This window comes from Pholcus phalangioides, unplaced genomic scaffold, assembly GCF_987345545.1.
Source record: "Pholcus phalangioides strain wild (caught in Gottingen) unplaced genomic scaffold, Ppha-v1.0 ptg000015l_1, whole genome shotgun sequence".
In the NCBI taxonomy this organism is placed as follows: domain Eukaryota; kingdom Metazoa; phylum Arthropoda; class Arachnida; order Araneae; family Pholcidae; genus Pholcus; species Pholcus phalangioides.
The window spans coordinates 110,571,849-110,587,993 of record NW_028301608.1 but is presented as its reverse complement, the minus strand read 5'-3'; the positions used below and the strand labels follow the sequence as shown (position 1 = coordinate 110,587,993).

The 16,145-nt window shown below is 31.0% G+C and overlaps 1 protein-coding gene across 1 annotated transcript in view; it reads right to left on the bottom strand.

Moving 5' to 3' along the window:
* Nucleotides 1-16,145, bottom strand: part of LOC149077575 (WD repeat-containing protein 91) — a 40,225-nt gene that overhangs the window by 17,683 nt on the left and 6,397 nt on the right. The window contains exons 5-8 of the mRNA XM_089245144.1: nt 15,965-16,071; nt 8,247-8,380; nt 4,900-5,036; nt 2,120-2,213 (exon numbers count right to left, since the gene is read on the bottom strand). Coding sequence (XP_089101270.1) covers nt 2,120-2,213; nt 4,900-5,036; nt 8,247-8,380; nt 15,965-16,071 — 472 coding nt within the window. The remainder of the gene's footprint in view (nt 1-2,119; nt 2,214-4,899; nt 5,037-8,246; nt 8,381-15,964; nt 16,072-16,145) is intronic.

Genomic DNA, 16,145 nt, shown 5'->3' with positions numbered 1-16,145 from the left:
ATCATTATTTACACCAAAACTGGTTAATCAAGCAACTCAAGTCTACTCATAAATATAAAAAATATATTAAACATTTCCAGCTGTCTTACTGTGTATGTATATGCCCTTGGTACAGATCTACAATTTTCAACTGACCATAAAACTTGAGGCAGTGAAAAAGTTCAAATTTTCCACATTCCTCCAAATCAGCCAGCATGCCCCCAAACTCAGGAGACACTAGATTTTTGAATGTTGGGGTCAGTCCGTTCCTCACATGCAATCTTTTCCTGTGGTCATGTCGCCATTCCTGTTGTACCTGTGTCAGGAAAGTTTCTGACAAGGACTAACCGGGTATCAAACTCGCGACACCTCTAAAAATTTTTCAGTACTTTAGGCAAGTATCTTATCAACCTGGGCTACTATGCCCTGGATGATATCTATTTAACGAATCGGCGATAAATCTAGAGAGTAATCTTGTTCTAACCTAACTAACTGCATGTTTGATAAAGGAAGGAGGAAGAAAAAATATATATAAAAGAAAAACTACAATAGATAACGTAGATAAGAAAGTATTTTTAGAGTACTCTTACTACCCTCACCCTACGTGCACTCTTTCATTCTCACATGTATAAATTAGAAAGATACATTATGTGTGTGAAAAAAACTGTGGATAAAGGTTACCAAAAACCTTCTTTATGATGATGAGAAAAGAAAGAAAACAGAGAACTTGTTTGAATTTATTCCACTGATGTTTAGACACAATATTACACCCCTGATCGTAAAGAGGTTGATGGATTTTGACTATGCGAATTTCATTTCTTATCTCTTTGAACTGTCTTTTCAAGCCAGTTTGTAATTATCTAATTTCACATATATATATCCAACTCTGTTATTTATAATATAGTTACATATAATATCCTTGAGAATATTCTCTGGAAAGACTACTTTCATAAATTACTGGAGATTATTCTTATAGAAAATAATAAGAATTATTCTGAAGTTAATAATAGTCCTTCCAGAGAATATTCTCCTCGATGAGAATATTCTTCAGTTACAGAAATCTTTCTAGAGACTATTATCAAGAATATATGTAATAACATGTATTATAATAAATAATCTAAATAACTTGAGAATAATTATTATTTTCAATAAAAATATTCTCTAGTAATTTATAATAGTAGTCCTTTAAGAGAATATTCTCAAGAATATTGAATATTCTCTGTCCCCATCTCTCTTCCCGTCAAGAAGATGGGAACATTGAAGTTTGTAGACCACAATATCAAAGTTTGAAAGCAAGAAAATTAAACCAACAACTTTTAAAGAAATGTGAGTGATACAGAATTTAAGTGTATGTGCATTGAAGAAAACAACAGTTCTGTATCTGCTTAGAATGAAAGTGATTGTATAAGAATAGCTTCCTTTATCAATCAACTTTGATTTAATTTCTTTTGTTGTGAACTTATTTCTGAAAATTGATCTAATTTTAAAATACTTTTTAAGGTTTTAATCTAAAGGTTTCTAAAATCTTTATAACCAAACTTAAAACCTCTTATCATGACCTGGAGAATATACTCACAATTTGGTGATTATACCAAAAATTGCTTTGTTGTAAATGTTTCAGGCAATGAAAACTGATTTATATTTCACAATATAAACAAAATTATTAAAAAAAATTTGAACTATTTAAAACAAAAATGAATATTCTTGATTATTCTCCAATTTTTATATCCAGGAGAATATTCTCACCTCACATCTCTAATCCAACATATTTTGCAACTTCATTCAAGAATAAGCGGCTGCTAATGTGTAATTCAACTGGATCAGAATGACCACCCAAACTAAAACACTTTTCCTAACATAGTTAGGTATAAATATTCAGTTAATGCAGTATTATTTATGTTCATTAATGAAAATATTGCTTAATATATTTTGAGCTTAACTCTCAATGAATGTTTTTTAAAGAAAAATGTATTTGTAGATGCATATTTGCACAAATACACCCTGAAATAAACACACCAGGCACAAACTGATATTAATATTCCCAGGGTAAAATTTGTGCTCTAATTTAGAGGAGAAAATAAGCTTAGACAGAAATATTACTAAACTAGTTCCAAAAAGATATAAAAGCAATTTCACTAACAAACAGGCATAGATGAATGATGTGATAAGCGGGAGCTAGGTGCAGGACTGGTTGGTGCTTGATGAGTTCTGCTTTCATGTTCACTAACTTCCACCTGAATAAATAAGAAATTTAAAAATAATAAAAATTAAAGTATTGTGTTTATAGTTATTTACAGTACATAATATTAAAATAATTTGCCAAACAAAATTTAGTAAAATATTGAATTAATATAGAACAATTTAAATACACCAGCACCACAGCACAACTAACACTATCTTATTGCAGCAACACATTTTTCCATATGCCCAAAGCCAGTGCTTTCCACCGTAAATGTGAAGGGGCCTGGAAAAAGCAGGTATTTAGGCATTCCATGAATATTGTCAAAAGATATATATAGAATATCAATCAAAATCCATGATTATTAAGAATATTATCAATAGCTAATTTAGTGTAATAAAATTATGAGGGCATAAACGTATGCCTACCTTATAGTGCCAGCTTATACAGAAACTATAATTGTTTTTTTTTGGTACTTTCACTTTCTTTAATTTTAATTGCGATTGTTTGATTTGAATAACATGAGGACATGCACTAAAAAGCACTTTAAAAACCACCAAAATGCATACATATATGTTTTTTTAATTGTGGACCTTATACGATTTATATATACACCAGTTTTTTTTTCCCAAAACTAATTTATTACCAGTTCAGCTAATCTTGGAATTTTTTTTTAAATTAGTCAAAATAAGACTGGAATATTTCACAATTTCATATATATATAATGAATATTATATATATATGAATATATATATATATGAATATATATATATGAATATATATATATATGAATATATATATATATGAATATATATATATATGAATATATATATATATAATGAATATTATATAATGAATATTTCACTGGAATATTTAACATCAAGGAAAATTATTTCTTTTTAATAGATATTTTATTTGAGTGTATTTTTATAATTAAGCAAGTCAAATTCACTATAGTAATTATTGTGAAGTATTTTCGAAAACAAAGACACTCCAATGTTTGAATAAGTGTCAAGCCTTGACACAAAAATATACGGAAAAAAAATTATACATTTTTCATACAATTTGTATTTTTTACTTATCGAAAAGGGTTTTTTTCTATACTGCTTTTTAGCAATTAAAACACCAGTATAAAAATTGAGAAACTTCAACAGAATTACAGTGAATATTATTTCAGCAAAAAAGAATAATATTTATTCAAATATAAAAAAATGATCTATTGCAGATTGTTTACAAATCATTAAACCCTGGATGAATCGTGTGATCCCTGGAGTTTAATATTTAGAATGTAATATGTGTTTTGCATCTATGTTAACTGTAATGTGTTGACGTTAGAAAAAATCTGAAAAAAATTAGATTTTATTAATTAAACATAAAACTTGCACAAATAACTGTATATGAAACTCTTCAAAGACAGAAGATTTCAACACAACTACATGCAAGAGATTTTTTTTCCCCTTTACATTACAAATCGTCAATAAGCAAATCCAACAGCCTTATCATCAGTAAATGGTAAGAGTAGTTTAGACAGAAGCTAGTGTTTTTACAAAAGTTAGTTAACAAAATAATACCTTGAATTCTGAAAGTTATAAAAGTAAAAAAAAATTGTGCACCTTTTACATACATAAAAATATGTTTTGTGTTCATTTTCAGATACATTGCACTGATAAAAGCCTACAACTAGTAAGACTTTAAAACACAGGGTAGCCTTTCATTAATTATGAGATAATACAAGCACAGTAAACAAGCCCTTTTTTAAACACATTAACTGGTGTGGGGTTTTGGCTCACCAACCTTTCTAATTGACCCACCAGTAAAGAGAAAAAATGTTCACTTGTGGACTATGACTTATTGTGTCTTTGTCCACAATCATATTGACTCCCATTACTTTGAAGAAAAGGCATCCAAGATTGCATCAGTTTGAATTTCTTATGAAATGGTTTGGGGAAAAAGTACTTCATGTTTTTTGGCTTATTACTTATGTTTCATGCAAAATAAATAAGTAAATGAGTTTTCAACAAACTCAAACACAAAGTAAATTAATAGAACAGACTTCTGAAATAATCTAATGATCTGTAGTAAAAGTTTGTTCGGAAAGTAAATATACTTAATGCATAGGCATAGAAGTAATATTTTATTGCTCACATTGGCAATGCTGACTTTGACCATGATAATTTATCTTTTCCCTTGTGGTCTTTTGTCATTGCTACTCCAAGTCTAGCTCAAATAGCATGAGTTTAAGATAGCGGCAGCGATTCAGAACCGCACCAACTATGAAGCATGTTCTACCATATTCAAATGAGAGCTTCTGGACGGTATTCAATTTGAATATGGTAGAGCAGAAAGTGTCTTTTTTATGAGACCCAAATATACAAAATGTAACAAATGTAGAGCTGTAAATTCTCTGGAGGTAGAACTCATATTTATGAAAAAAACCAAGGAGTAATTATCAATGATCATAATTAAATTATCAATCAACAAAAATTCACCATTTTATTTTTGAACCTTTTATACTTCTAAAGATCATGTTAATATGATGTATAAAATGAAAATTTGGTGTTAAAAGATCAAGAAAATTGCTTTTGATAGAAGAAAAAGAATTGTGGATGATGGTTACATAAAAATATTAAACAAATTATGAAATAAGTTACAGAATAAGTGGTGAAAAAAAAATTTTAATTCAGAGTCTGAAGTTGATGAGGTTATAAATAGCTGAAATTGAAAGGGGAAAAAAATCAAACCTCAATTTTCGATGAAACTTTTTGTGAAGGATGATCTTCTTTGGTAGGACGGACCATATCTAATACAGATGCATGACTAGATGGTTGGGGAGGAACACTAGGCGACCGAGGTTTGTGTCTATTTGTCTTGGCTCCACCTAGTGAGAAAAAAAACTAATCTTTTGATATTTTCAATATACTCCTAGTAGTCCAAAATGTTTTAAATATATAACTCATGCTTTGTTTATATAAATCGATGATATAAAACATCTTCGAACAATTCACTACTGATGTGAGAGACATATTACACTTATTCTATTTTCCATGTAATTTTATGAAACAAAGAGAAAATAACTTAAAGAATCTACAATAAACATAATAAATAAAATTACCATCACATAATTTCAAGAAAACTGAGTGCGCACAAACTGAGTGAGTTTTTTTCTCAGGTATAGCGACAAATATATTTATAAATCTATAAATACACTCTGTCCCGAAAGTTTAAGAAATCTAAAAAAAAATTGGTTTTTTCACACAAACAAAAATAAATGTGTACATACAGTATAAAATCTCATTAAGTCATCACCCTAATAAGTCATCACTCAGGTTAAGTCGTCATTTTTCTTCAGGCCCTTCCAGCTTTCATAGACAACAATGTTATTAAACCCTCGTTTACTCATCGCTGATTTCGGTTAACTCACTCGCCACTATGAAAAAGTCTGAGAAAGAGGAACAGACTATTTTTATGGCTCCCATAAAAAAAAGCTTGTTAACAGCATTGCCATATGCTTAAAAGTCACCATAAAATCCTATATACCCGAACGGAACAGTTTAAGTAACAAAAGTTATGCTGGAGAAGTTCATTTGTTGACTAAGGTTTTTGAAACATTAGGGACTGTTCAAGCTAGATCTCATTTCTGCATGGGGGCCCTACTAATTTATGGCTTCAAACTTAAACAAAATATCTTTGTTGAAAAAAATCAGACACACTTTCCTAAGTTGAGGACTTTTCCCTGCCTGTTAGTCTAAATTAAAAATTGCTAGTATATATCAAAGAGTACCAGTACATTTTACGACAATAAGTTAAGTAATAAGAGATCAAAAAGGTAAAAAATTGCTATTAATTTTTCTTTTGCTATCTATAAATTTTATTAATATTGTTAATTTGATTCATACTTTAATAAATGTCATATTACTTTAAATTTACACGATTTTCACAAGATTGCACATTAAAACTGACGACACTCCGCTTAAGCCATCATAATTTTTTGATAACATGAGGCGATGACTTATCGAGGTTTTACTGTGTATGAAGAATATTTCATTACTGACCAGATGTGAGTGCCATTCAACAACTCATTTGAAAGAAAAATAGGTTTTAAACCACAATATATAGAATACAAATAAAAGCTATCTTGAAAGTTTATAGAATAATCACATATTTATACATTATAACTTCTGACAAACACGTGTTAATTAATAACTGATCATTTTACCATTATTTCTAATGACGATATACAAACACAATCTTCCATTGAAAGAACTAAACTTTGAAGCAATTATAGGTCCAAATTGTGCTATGCAGTTTCTATGGCATGCTTCAAAGCGGGACTTGTTTTACTACAAGTAAACAGACAAGTTGAGCTGTCACCCATTGGAGTAGACTTTATGGGTCATTATACTCCACACATTTTCCACCGGGTTGAGATCAGGACCCATTGGTGGCTAGTTCAGTGCAGTCACATTTTTTATTTCCAAATAGCTTTTGATAGCGTTGGATGTATAGATAGGAGCGTTATCTTGCTGATAAACCCTATTCTGTCTCCCTTTCACTAAAATGAATGAGATTATTTTCCCATATCTTTATATATGTTTGTGTGAGCTGTCTCCCATCTGGGAATACCAAAGATGTTTGGTCATTAAATGCAAATGCCACCCATACACAATCACAGAGCCTCCACACTGATATGTTAAAGTATGAGCATGGCTGTTACCTCAAATCGTGCCAGTACTTTGTATATCTGTTGGGACCTGTTGGTGTTTTTTCGTTGATTCATGCAAATTTAGTTTTACATCACAAGAGTGGCGTTATTTTCTTCCCACAAGCCTTGTGTATATATACCTGTTTTTAGACTGAATAAATATACATTGCTCCCATTCGGTTTTTGACTCTGGATTGGTTTTTTGTAGTTGTTTTTACTGATAGTTACGAACCATGAAAGTGGTCGATCCTCGACAACTTTCAAATGAATGAGATTATTTTCCCATATCTTTATGTATTTTTGTGTGAGCTCTGTCTCCCATCTGGGAATACCAAAGATGTTTGGTCATTAAATGCAAATGCCACCCATACACAATCACAGAGCCTCCACACTGATATGTTAAAGTATGAGCATGGCTGTTACCTCAAATCGTGCCAGTACTTTGTATATCTGTTGGGACCAACACAAGACTTTTTTTTTCACAAAAAATAAGATTGATCCATTTGTCTCCCTAAGCTATTTGGTTGCGAACCTATTCTAACCTATTACTCATATGATACACTTTTTTCATATGAACCTTAAAATCAGTTTCCTTGATTTGTCGTATAACAGTATTCACCATTCTATTCATCAGCCTATCTTAGTGTAAAATTGTACATCAAGGTCTTTTCGACACTATGCTTTCAAATAGTAAGGCATCTTAATGGCTAAAGCATGATAAATAATGTTATTTCAGCAATTTAAAGCCTTTGAAATTTTTTTAGTAGGCTTACCTTGCAACTTCAATTTTATTTTGTTGACCTCATTTGTAGAAAGCTGTGTCGCCTTGGCATCTTAAAAAAAAACTCTCTCTTACCCTATTCTGTCTTACTTTGATACATATGTTTCAAACCTTATGCCATGATAACATGTTTTAATTTATATATACATGTATTCACTAGTTTCCATAAACTTTTGGAGCACGTAATTTCAACAAGCTGACAATTATAAATATAAAAATTTCTTATAATTTCATAAAATGTTAGCAAAAAATGTTATTTATATTAAAGAAAATGCTTTCATTTTCTGTGAAAAACATCGTATTTCATTATAAAATGTGTTACAAAAGTTATAAAGAAAAAACGAGTCTAAACTTTTGACACATAGCATAGTAATCTACATAAGTATAATGAGAAATCGCTGTTTTAGTAAACATTTACTGCATGGAAAATAGTTATAGAAAAATAATTTATTCCCAAAGTAATTGGTTATGATAATAATATAAATTATAAAACCATGCATTTCATTTAAAATTTGTTTGTAGCTAAAAGTTTTGTTATACAGAAAGACTAGTGCCCAAGGGGGAAAAAAGAATAAGCAAACTTTTTTACTACCAAATGTATTTACCTGCAGCTAAATACTCGTCCTGACGTCGATTTTCGGGTATATGGCGGCCAAGGATAGGTGATGAAGGAAGGTTTCCACCAATATTCCTGATCAAGCTTTTTATGGAGCGACTAACATTCTCTGCTGGAGCCTCCCTTTTTTTAGAGAGAAGGAAAACAGAATAATTGCATGATTGTCATTTAAATTGGAAAATCATTCAATTCTTAAAAAATAATTAATTGATGATAAGAATAACACGTAAAAAATTGATGACATTCAAAGTACAACAAAGAAATTTTCTGAATTTAAACTGCATTGATAAAATAAAAATTATTTTAAAACAGATCTTTGAAAAAAAATTACTCTTATCTTTAATAGATAATTTTCACATGACAAACAGTGGGAAACTGCCCACACAATTCATTCATTTTAATTGAGACAGATAAATTGAATATTTAACTGACTGTCATGAATGCTCTGAAATAATATTATAAAGAATCTCATGAACCAGGAAATACTGTCATCGAATAATTACCGTATTCACTGCAATCTAACATGTCCTGGTTATAATGAGCACCTAATTTCTCAGCTGTATTTTTTTTTCAATATGGGTCACAGACTCAAACGTGCACGAAAGGCAAATTTTTAACGAAAAGTGCACATTAGAAAATAAAAAAACATAAATAATGATAACAAATTTTTTTATTTAAATAACATGATCTTCACGTATTCTCACAAGATCTAAAGGATCTGTACAGGGGATTTGTAAGTGTTAGTACACATCAATACCCAAACCGAGATTGGAACCCAGTCCTGCACAGTCAAAAGCTAGTTCCCTAACCCTACAGTCAGGAGGCAAATTTTTCTAAGAAAATCAATTTTTTTTACAACAATGCTATTTGGCTCAAGTGAATGAGTTTAATAACTTTCTTTCAAGTTACATAGGTCTACATGTGAGAGTAGCACAAAGCTTGATATGTGAGAATGCACTTAAAATGCATTACAAAATATAAAAATATTTACAAAGAATAAAGAAAAAATAATTTTAACTTATGAAGTTTTAGCAGAATAACTACTAAATGATACAGCCTGAATGAAAATAAATGACACAAGAGATTAAAGCAAGACCATTCATTCATACATTTTGCAAGTACAGTAGAACCTCACTATAACAGACCCCCACTGTATAACCAGGGCAGTCTTAAGAGCATTATGGGCCCCCGGGCCAAGTGGTTTTTCTGAGGCTCCACCAACCAAATTCCCAGAATGGGGCCTTCATGAAAATAGCACGGTATTCATGAAAACACTAATGTCTTCTATAAAAATTCCAATTTTCATTACATGATTCTTGTTTATAGTACGGTGAGTTTTTCAACCAATTTTTACACAATTTACAGCACACATGAGGCTGTACGTGGCACATACTGTATAGAAATCTAAAATATGACAAATCATCATTCACAATGAGATACGAGTACTTTTAGCAAATGGTTTTTAATCGCACATGAGCAAGAAATATAAATTTTATTTTTTATAATTGATTGCCAGATACATAGTGCAACTAATAAGAAAATTTCAGCTGGATATCATGAAAATTCCATGAAAATATTGTGAGCTGTAATTTCAAAACTGGCTGAAAGTAACTGAACAACAAGGGATTTTCCACAAATTAGTAAATGATTATTTGCTGTTATTTTATTTTTGACTTCAGTTTATTTATTTCGACATCATACACATGTTATTCTAAAACACTTCTTTTACATAGCATATCAGACACACATCTTCACTAATTCGCATAAGGCTGTGGGCTTATTCTCGAAATAGTCGAATAACAGAAAATAATCTCAATACTGTGATTTGTGGAAAATTCTTTATTATTTAGTTACTTTCAGCAAGTTTCAAAATTACAGCTCAGAATATCATGTATATTTCATGACATCCAGCTGAAATCTTCATATAAGTTACACTATACATCTGGCAATCATATTATGAAAAACTGAAATTTATATTTCTCGTCCATGAACAATTAATGATAGTTTACTAAAAATAGTCATATTCCATCACAAATAATGATTTGTCCATTTTAAATTTCTATACAGTATGTCTCATGTACATAATCATGTTTTCTGTAAATTTTGTAAAAATAGGTTGAAAACTCAGCATATTATAAACAAAAATGATGCAATGAAAATTGGAATTTTTGTAGAAAACATTTGTATTTTTTTTTCATGAAAATGCACAAACTTATTGTACAAAGTTGGTACAATAAACTTTTAAAATTGAAGTCATTTGCCGCTTTTTTGGATATAGGGTAGATCAAAAACATTTTACAAATACAATTTTTCTCTTATTTAAGTTTTCATCAGTCTCCTAAATGCACCCGTGACTAAATTTTCATTGGAAATGGTGAGTACCAATATAGGGTATATATGACCTAAATTTCAGAATAATTTGTCTAGTATTTTACAAGAAATTTGAGAAAATGTCTAAACTCTAAAGACACAGACCTTTGAAAAAATAGTGTATGTTGAAAAGGCGGTTTTATATTTGATATATAATAGACACTTTTTACAGCTAACCACTGTTCTTTCATTGATTCATATACAGCAGCATTGCATTCCTATAAGAATTATTTTCTATAAACCAGACTCTCAATATAACGGACAACAACCTTCATCCCCTATTAGTCCATTATATTGAGGTTTTACTGTAATATTTATATCAGCATACTACTCAAACTCAAATATTTTGAATACTAGCGAGTTTATTATCATAAAAACACTAGCATTTTACTTCATCAAAACATATGATCTAGCCCTTTCTGGCACAATGTCTCCATAATGAAACCATCTTTTAAAAATTCCATCAAAAAATAACCAATATTTACACAGAAATCATTTAAATCCTATTAACTAGCTTAAGATTTATATTTTCTATCAGAGATGGCAGCATCATACTGGTTTTGTTTTGCAAGTGGTAAAAAAATCTGTCATTTTTTTCTATTTTTATGATACTTGTTTTAAAATTTATTTCCTAATAAAAAAAAATTCAAAAATTACAGATGGTTTTCTATAGTTTTAGCCCCATTTGTTGAAATCAGGCCATTCAATAAACTTAAGAATAGTTTAAAAACAAATGGAAGTTATGGAAGTTTTAAAAAGGTGGTTCTATACCATAGTTTCCCAACCTTTTTGTCCCATCCCCCCCTTCAGAAATTGTTTTCTACCATCGCCCCCCCCCCCCTCCAATGCAATCTAACCCATAGGATCCTATGTTATACCTGCAGCTTCTACCGCCCCTTGGAACATTCCATCGCCCCAAGGGGGCGTTAACGCCCATGTTGGGAATCACTGTTCTATACTAAGGACACCACACATCTAGAGGAATGAGATATCCCAAGTGTCGTCAGCATGAAATCACCTCCCTGAGATGAAGCTACCTTGTTTTTCTTCATTTTCTCCTTTCTCTCGTTTACTAGAAAATGGGTGACAGCAGCAATGGTGTTGAAACATCTCAGATGTGTATTTGTGGTTTGTGGAGGAGTTTTGGGGGTTAGAATGTAAGGCTCAACATGCAATGTTTTGTCCTGCACATAACCATTCTTTCATTCTAGTGATTTTAAACCAGCTGTTGACGACTACTTTCTATGTTTTAATTTTATTTTCTAGAATTTCTTTTACCTTATTATATATATATATGTGCATTTATTACTTTTATTGGTGGTGAAATGCCTAAAAAATTGCTTAGTGCAGAGGAAGCAATATTATACTAATTTCGGAGCTTCCCTCTGATCCAGAGTCTGCATCTGATACCTCCGATGAACAAAATAAGAGAAAGCTTACTGCATGGATAATGGCAAAAATGATGGTGATGAAGGTATACAATCCCTAATTCCTGGATCTTCTCAACAATCTGAGATAGTTCAGGAGAAAAACAAAAACCAAATTGGGATACCAGATTTCAAGGAAAAGGTGGGACCATCTCAGGAAATTCTATCAATGCTGAATACATCACCAATCTCGATGTTCTTATTCTTTTTTTCAGTGCCACTGATGGACAATTTGACATTTCGAACAAATTTATATGCCACTCAAAAAGGAAAACTCACACTTCCATCTCATTGAAAGATATGTACCAGCTATCAATATGCTTATGTTGATCATTTTGACCTACAAAATCTATGGAAAGGGAATTTTTTTAACAAAATGTTGCTTTTTCTGCATTACATCCTAGGAAAGTTTTTTTTCCTATGTACCAAGTATGTATATGAAGTTTTAGTTTAGCCAATTTTTTTTTAATATAGTGCCCTTCAAAGGGCTAGGATGGGCAAACTTTTATGGGAGCAGGCCAAAACACAAAAATTTTGAGGGGCCGGACATTGTTTATAATTAGAATTTTTATGCTTAGAAATGAAGAGGCAGAATGTGTTGTATACTTTGAAGACTGCCAGGATTTAATTGCAAATAGGAGACAATGGTTTATTTTACAACTGTGAAAAAATAAATATGTATATTTTAATAACCTTTGCATACGTGTTTCCTTTTTTGCATATCCAAAAGTTTTTAAATCAGTTTCTTAAATTCTCGCATCTATATTATTCATATGCAAAAAATGAAACATAGCTTTAAATAAATATTTTTAAAATATGAAATCAAAAATTTATTTTGAAATCTGCAACAGGCTGGATAGAACCTCTAAGCGGACTCCATCTGGCCTGCAGGCTATAGTTTGCCCATCACTAATCTAAGTAATGCTCTAAGCTGGAATTGATAGCCGATGAAAATAACTCTAATTTAACTAAACCAACTCTAACTTTAATCAATTTAAAAAGTAAATTTCATATGGGCCTATTCCATAGTTTAAGGGACATTGATTTTGCTGCTAACTGTAGTGAGTCTTTGTTACTTATTATTTACCCATCATTCATTTTTTGGCTCTTAATGAATGCGTGGAACATAGAATATTCGTTAATTGGAACAGTTTAATTGCTAGCACTGATGGGGAAAAAGTGAAAGTTTATCTTTTGCAATTTTCTCCAGAGTCAAACGGCTTAAAAACTCGTGTGTTTTTACAACTTACTGCATAACATGCTATAGAAAATACAACCCTTTCTCAACTAATGGAAGTTCATTAGATTAACAAACTTTTGTATCAAAAACTAAAATATTTCATACTCTTATATAGAGATAGTTGAAAATCATATGTATATTATATGCATTACCATGTATCTGGATATGAGCCAAGTTTTGTTTTGTATTTTCAAAAATTTGCTCCGAAATTAGAGGAAGGGTCGGAGCATTAGCTTATATATACAGATCAGTTTTGCAGAGAAATACTTCACCTTTGGTGGTCCTAAAGTTGGAGGTGGGGTTCAACTCAGTAGTATAAAAAATGGGGGGGGGGGGCATTGGGGGGCTTGTGACCCCCCCCCCCCTCCCATGCTGAACAAAAATTTTAAAAAATCTAATGTTAAAAAAAACCTTTTAAATGCTACTTTAATCAATTTCTGTTCAACAGTTTTTTACAGGTTGGCCACTCAAAATTTCTCTAGAAGAAAATTTTGTGTCCCCCTCAAAGGTTGATCCTATGTATTCCCGCGTAAGCTTATACAGGAATATATACAATATGTACTGTATATACTCCTGCATCTTTGATCATCCAGGAAGATATGATCAAAGCGTTTAAAATTTTCAACGGGATGGATAGGATGGACCATGAGTTATTAATACACCATCAATCAATAAGGGGACACCAATGTCATTTAGTAAGGGACAACTCCAGGTTGTGGTGTTGCAGGAAGTTTTCCCTAATAATAACATTTGTTATACTTTTTGTTCTACAATATTTTATTATATTATAATTTTTATTTTATAATTTGTTCTATAATACTTTTTGGTATACTTCACATCCATATTTTTTATGGGCATCTTTTTTCAGCCATCTCGTTGGGTAATTTGTCTGTTGTGGCCTTGGTGTTTGTATTTGTACATTTATGTATAAATTTTAAGCCATGCAATAGTTAACACTTTCTGAATGATATAGTGGCAAAAGAAAATTATCATGGAACAGGTATTAAGCACATTGTAACTATACGCTTTTAATGTATCATAGACAACACAACTTATCGAATCAGCATTATGCTCCAGACTCTCGAGTCACAAAACATCCTCTCGCGTGTCCCCGCACTTGGCGACTGTTGGCCACAGTCTTTGGTGAGCCACCGCAACATTATATCATATATCAATCCTAACACGGATTCTGGATGAGACCAAATGACTTAGCAGTTTAAGGAATTTTTTTTTAAATTCACAAAAAAAATTCAACAACTTTGAGCACCCTCTGGAAAAAAGTGAATTTAAAGGAATCAGTGAAAAACTTATGGACATTGCAAAAGTGTTTAATTTCACTCCACTGAAGTTAATGAAGAGGGATGAACTAATTAAGACTATTGAATTGAAAACTGTCAAAGTTACTGAAAAATAAAAATAAAAGGAGGAAACCATGGAGCTACAAGTTTAGGAACATTTTTCATGAAAAAATTTTGTTCTGATTCTTGGTAAAATTCATGAAGGCTTGCAAATGACTGAAAGAATGGGTGAAAATGCAGCACAATTTAAGATAATGAAGTGAAAGGTAATATAAATTGATAAATGAAAATTAGATTAAACATAAAAATTATACAAATACAAGTGCAAACAGGTGGATGAAAAAAGATGCCCATAAAAAATATGGATGTTAAATATCAGCAATCCAATATAAAAGCATATAACAGAAAATAAAAAACTAATTAATGCTATATAATACACTGCCCATAAAAAAGATTATGGTGGTTTTATCTAAGTATATATAGCTTCTCGATTTATCCCAATATGTTAATCATACTGCTTTTTAAATGTGCCAATTGTGTCAATGTTTCACTTTTAGAAGTAGTTTTTCCTCAACATTGACAGTGCATTCTATTTTAAATGAGGCTGGCTCTTTTCAGATACTTAATTAACTGCCTTACTGATGGTATGATTTTAACTTGAGTGATGCTTAGAACATATCCTGGTTATAAATTATGGAATGGACTGTATTAAAATCTGAATGTCTTGCTTTGTAATTTCAATCTGTGGCCAAGTTTATAAGAAACACTATGCAATTCTTTGATTCATAAAATTGATCACTGAACACCTAAATACTATGTTTTTCAACACAATTCATTACAGGAATGTGAGTCACAGGACCGGTGTATGGAAATGGAAAAGTTCAGTTATAATAAGTGAATAAAACGATTCCTAAATCTTGGAGAAATCTTACCATGTGTTATGGTACTTGGCTCAACAGAAATAACTGCCCATAAAAAAATTAGAAATAATGAAATAAAAATATTATTTTGTAGCTGAAAAGTAAACAGATAACATTACTTTCATAACAGACAACAGAACTGACTGTATGCAATAGAAAGTGTGCAATGATGAACATTTATTCTATTATTTTAATCATTTATCAGTCACAATATTGTGCCACAGCTAAAATAGCCATACAGCTAAAAGTGCACATATATTTATATAAATATGTGAAGTAATATCACTTACAACAGGTGAAAAAATCGATTGAATTTCTGTCAACTTTGCTTCGAAGAAGAACTCCTGAAAATAACAAACAATCTGCATTTTTTAAACTAGTGAACACAAGAGTTATCCTCAAACCACCTAACTGATAGATGAAGATAAAATGTCTAGGTTCATATAACTTACTGAGCTATGACGTAGAAGTCATCCATCAATTCACCTGATGCTATATTCTGATCATCACTGTCTACTCCCAGCTTTGGGGCATCAATTTCGCCTCCCATAGAGGCCAGCTGTAAAGTAGAAGTTGTGATGGTGAGCAGATATTACAGTATGCATGCAAGGTTTGCTCAAAAAGTATCTGATC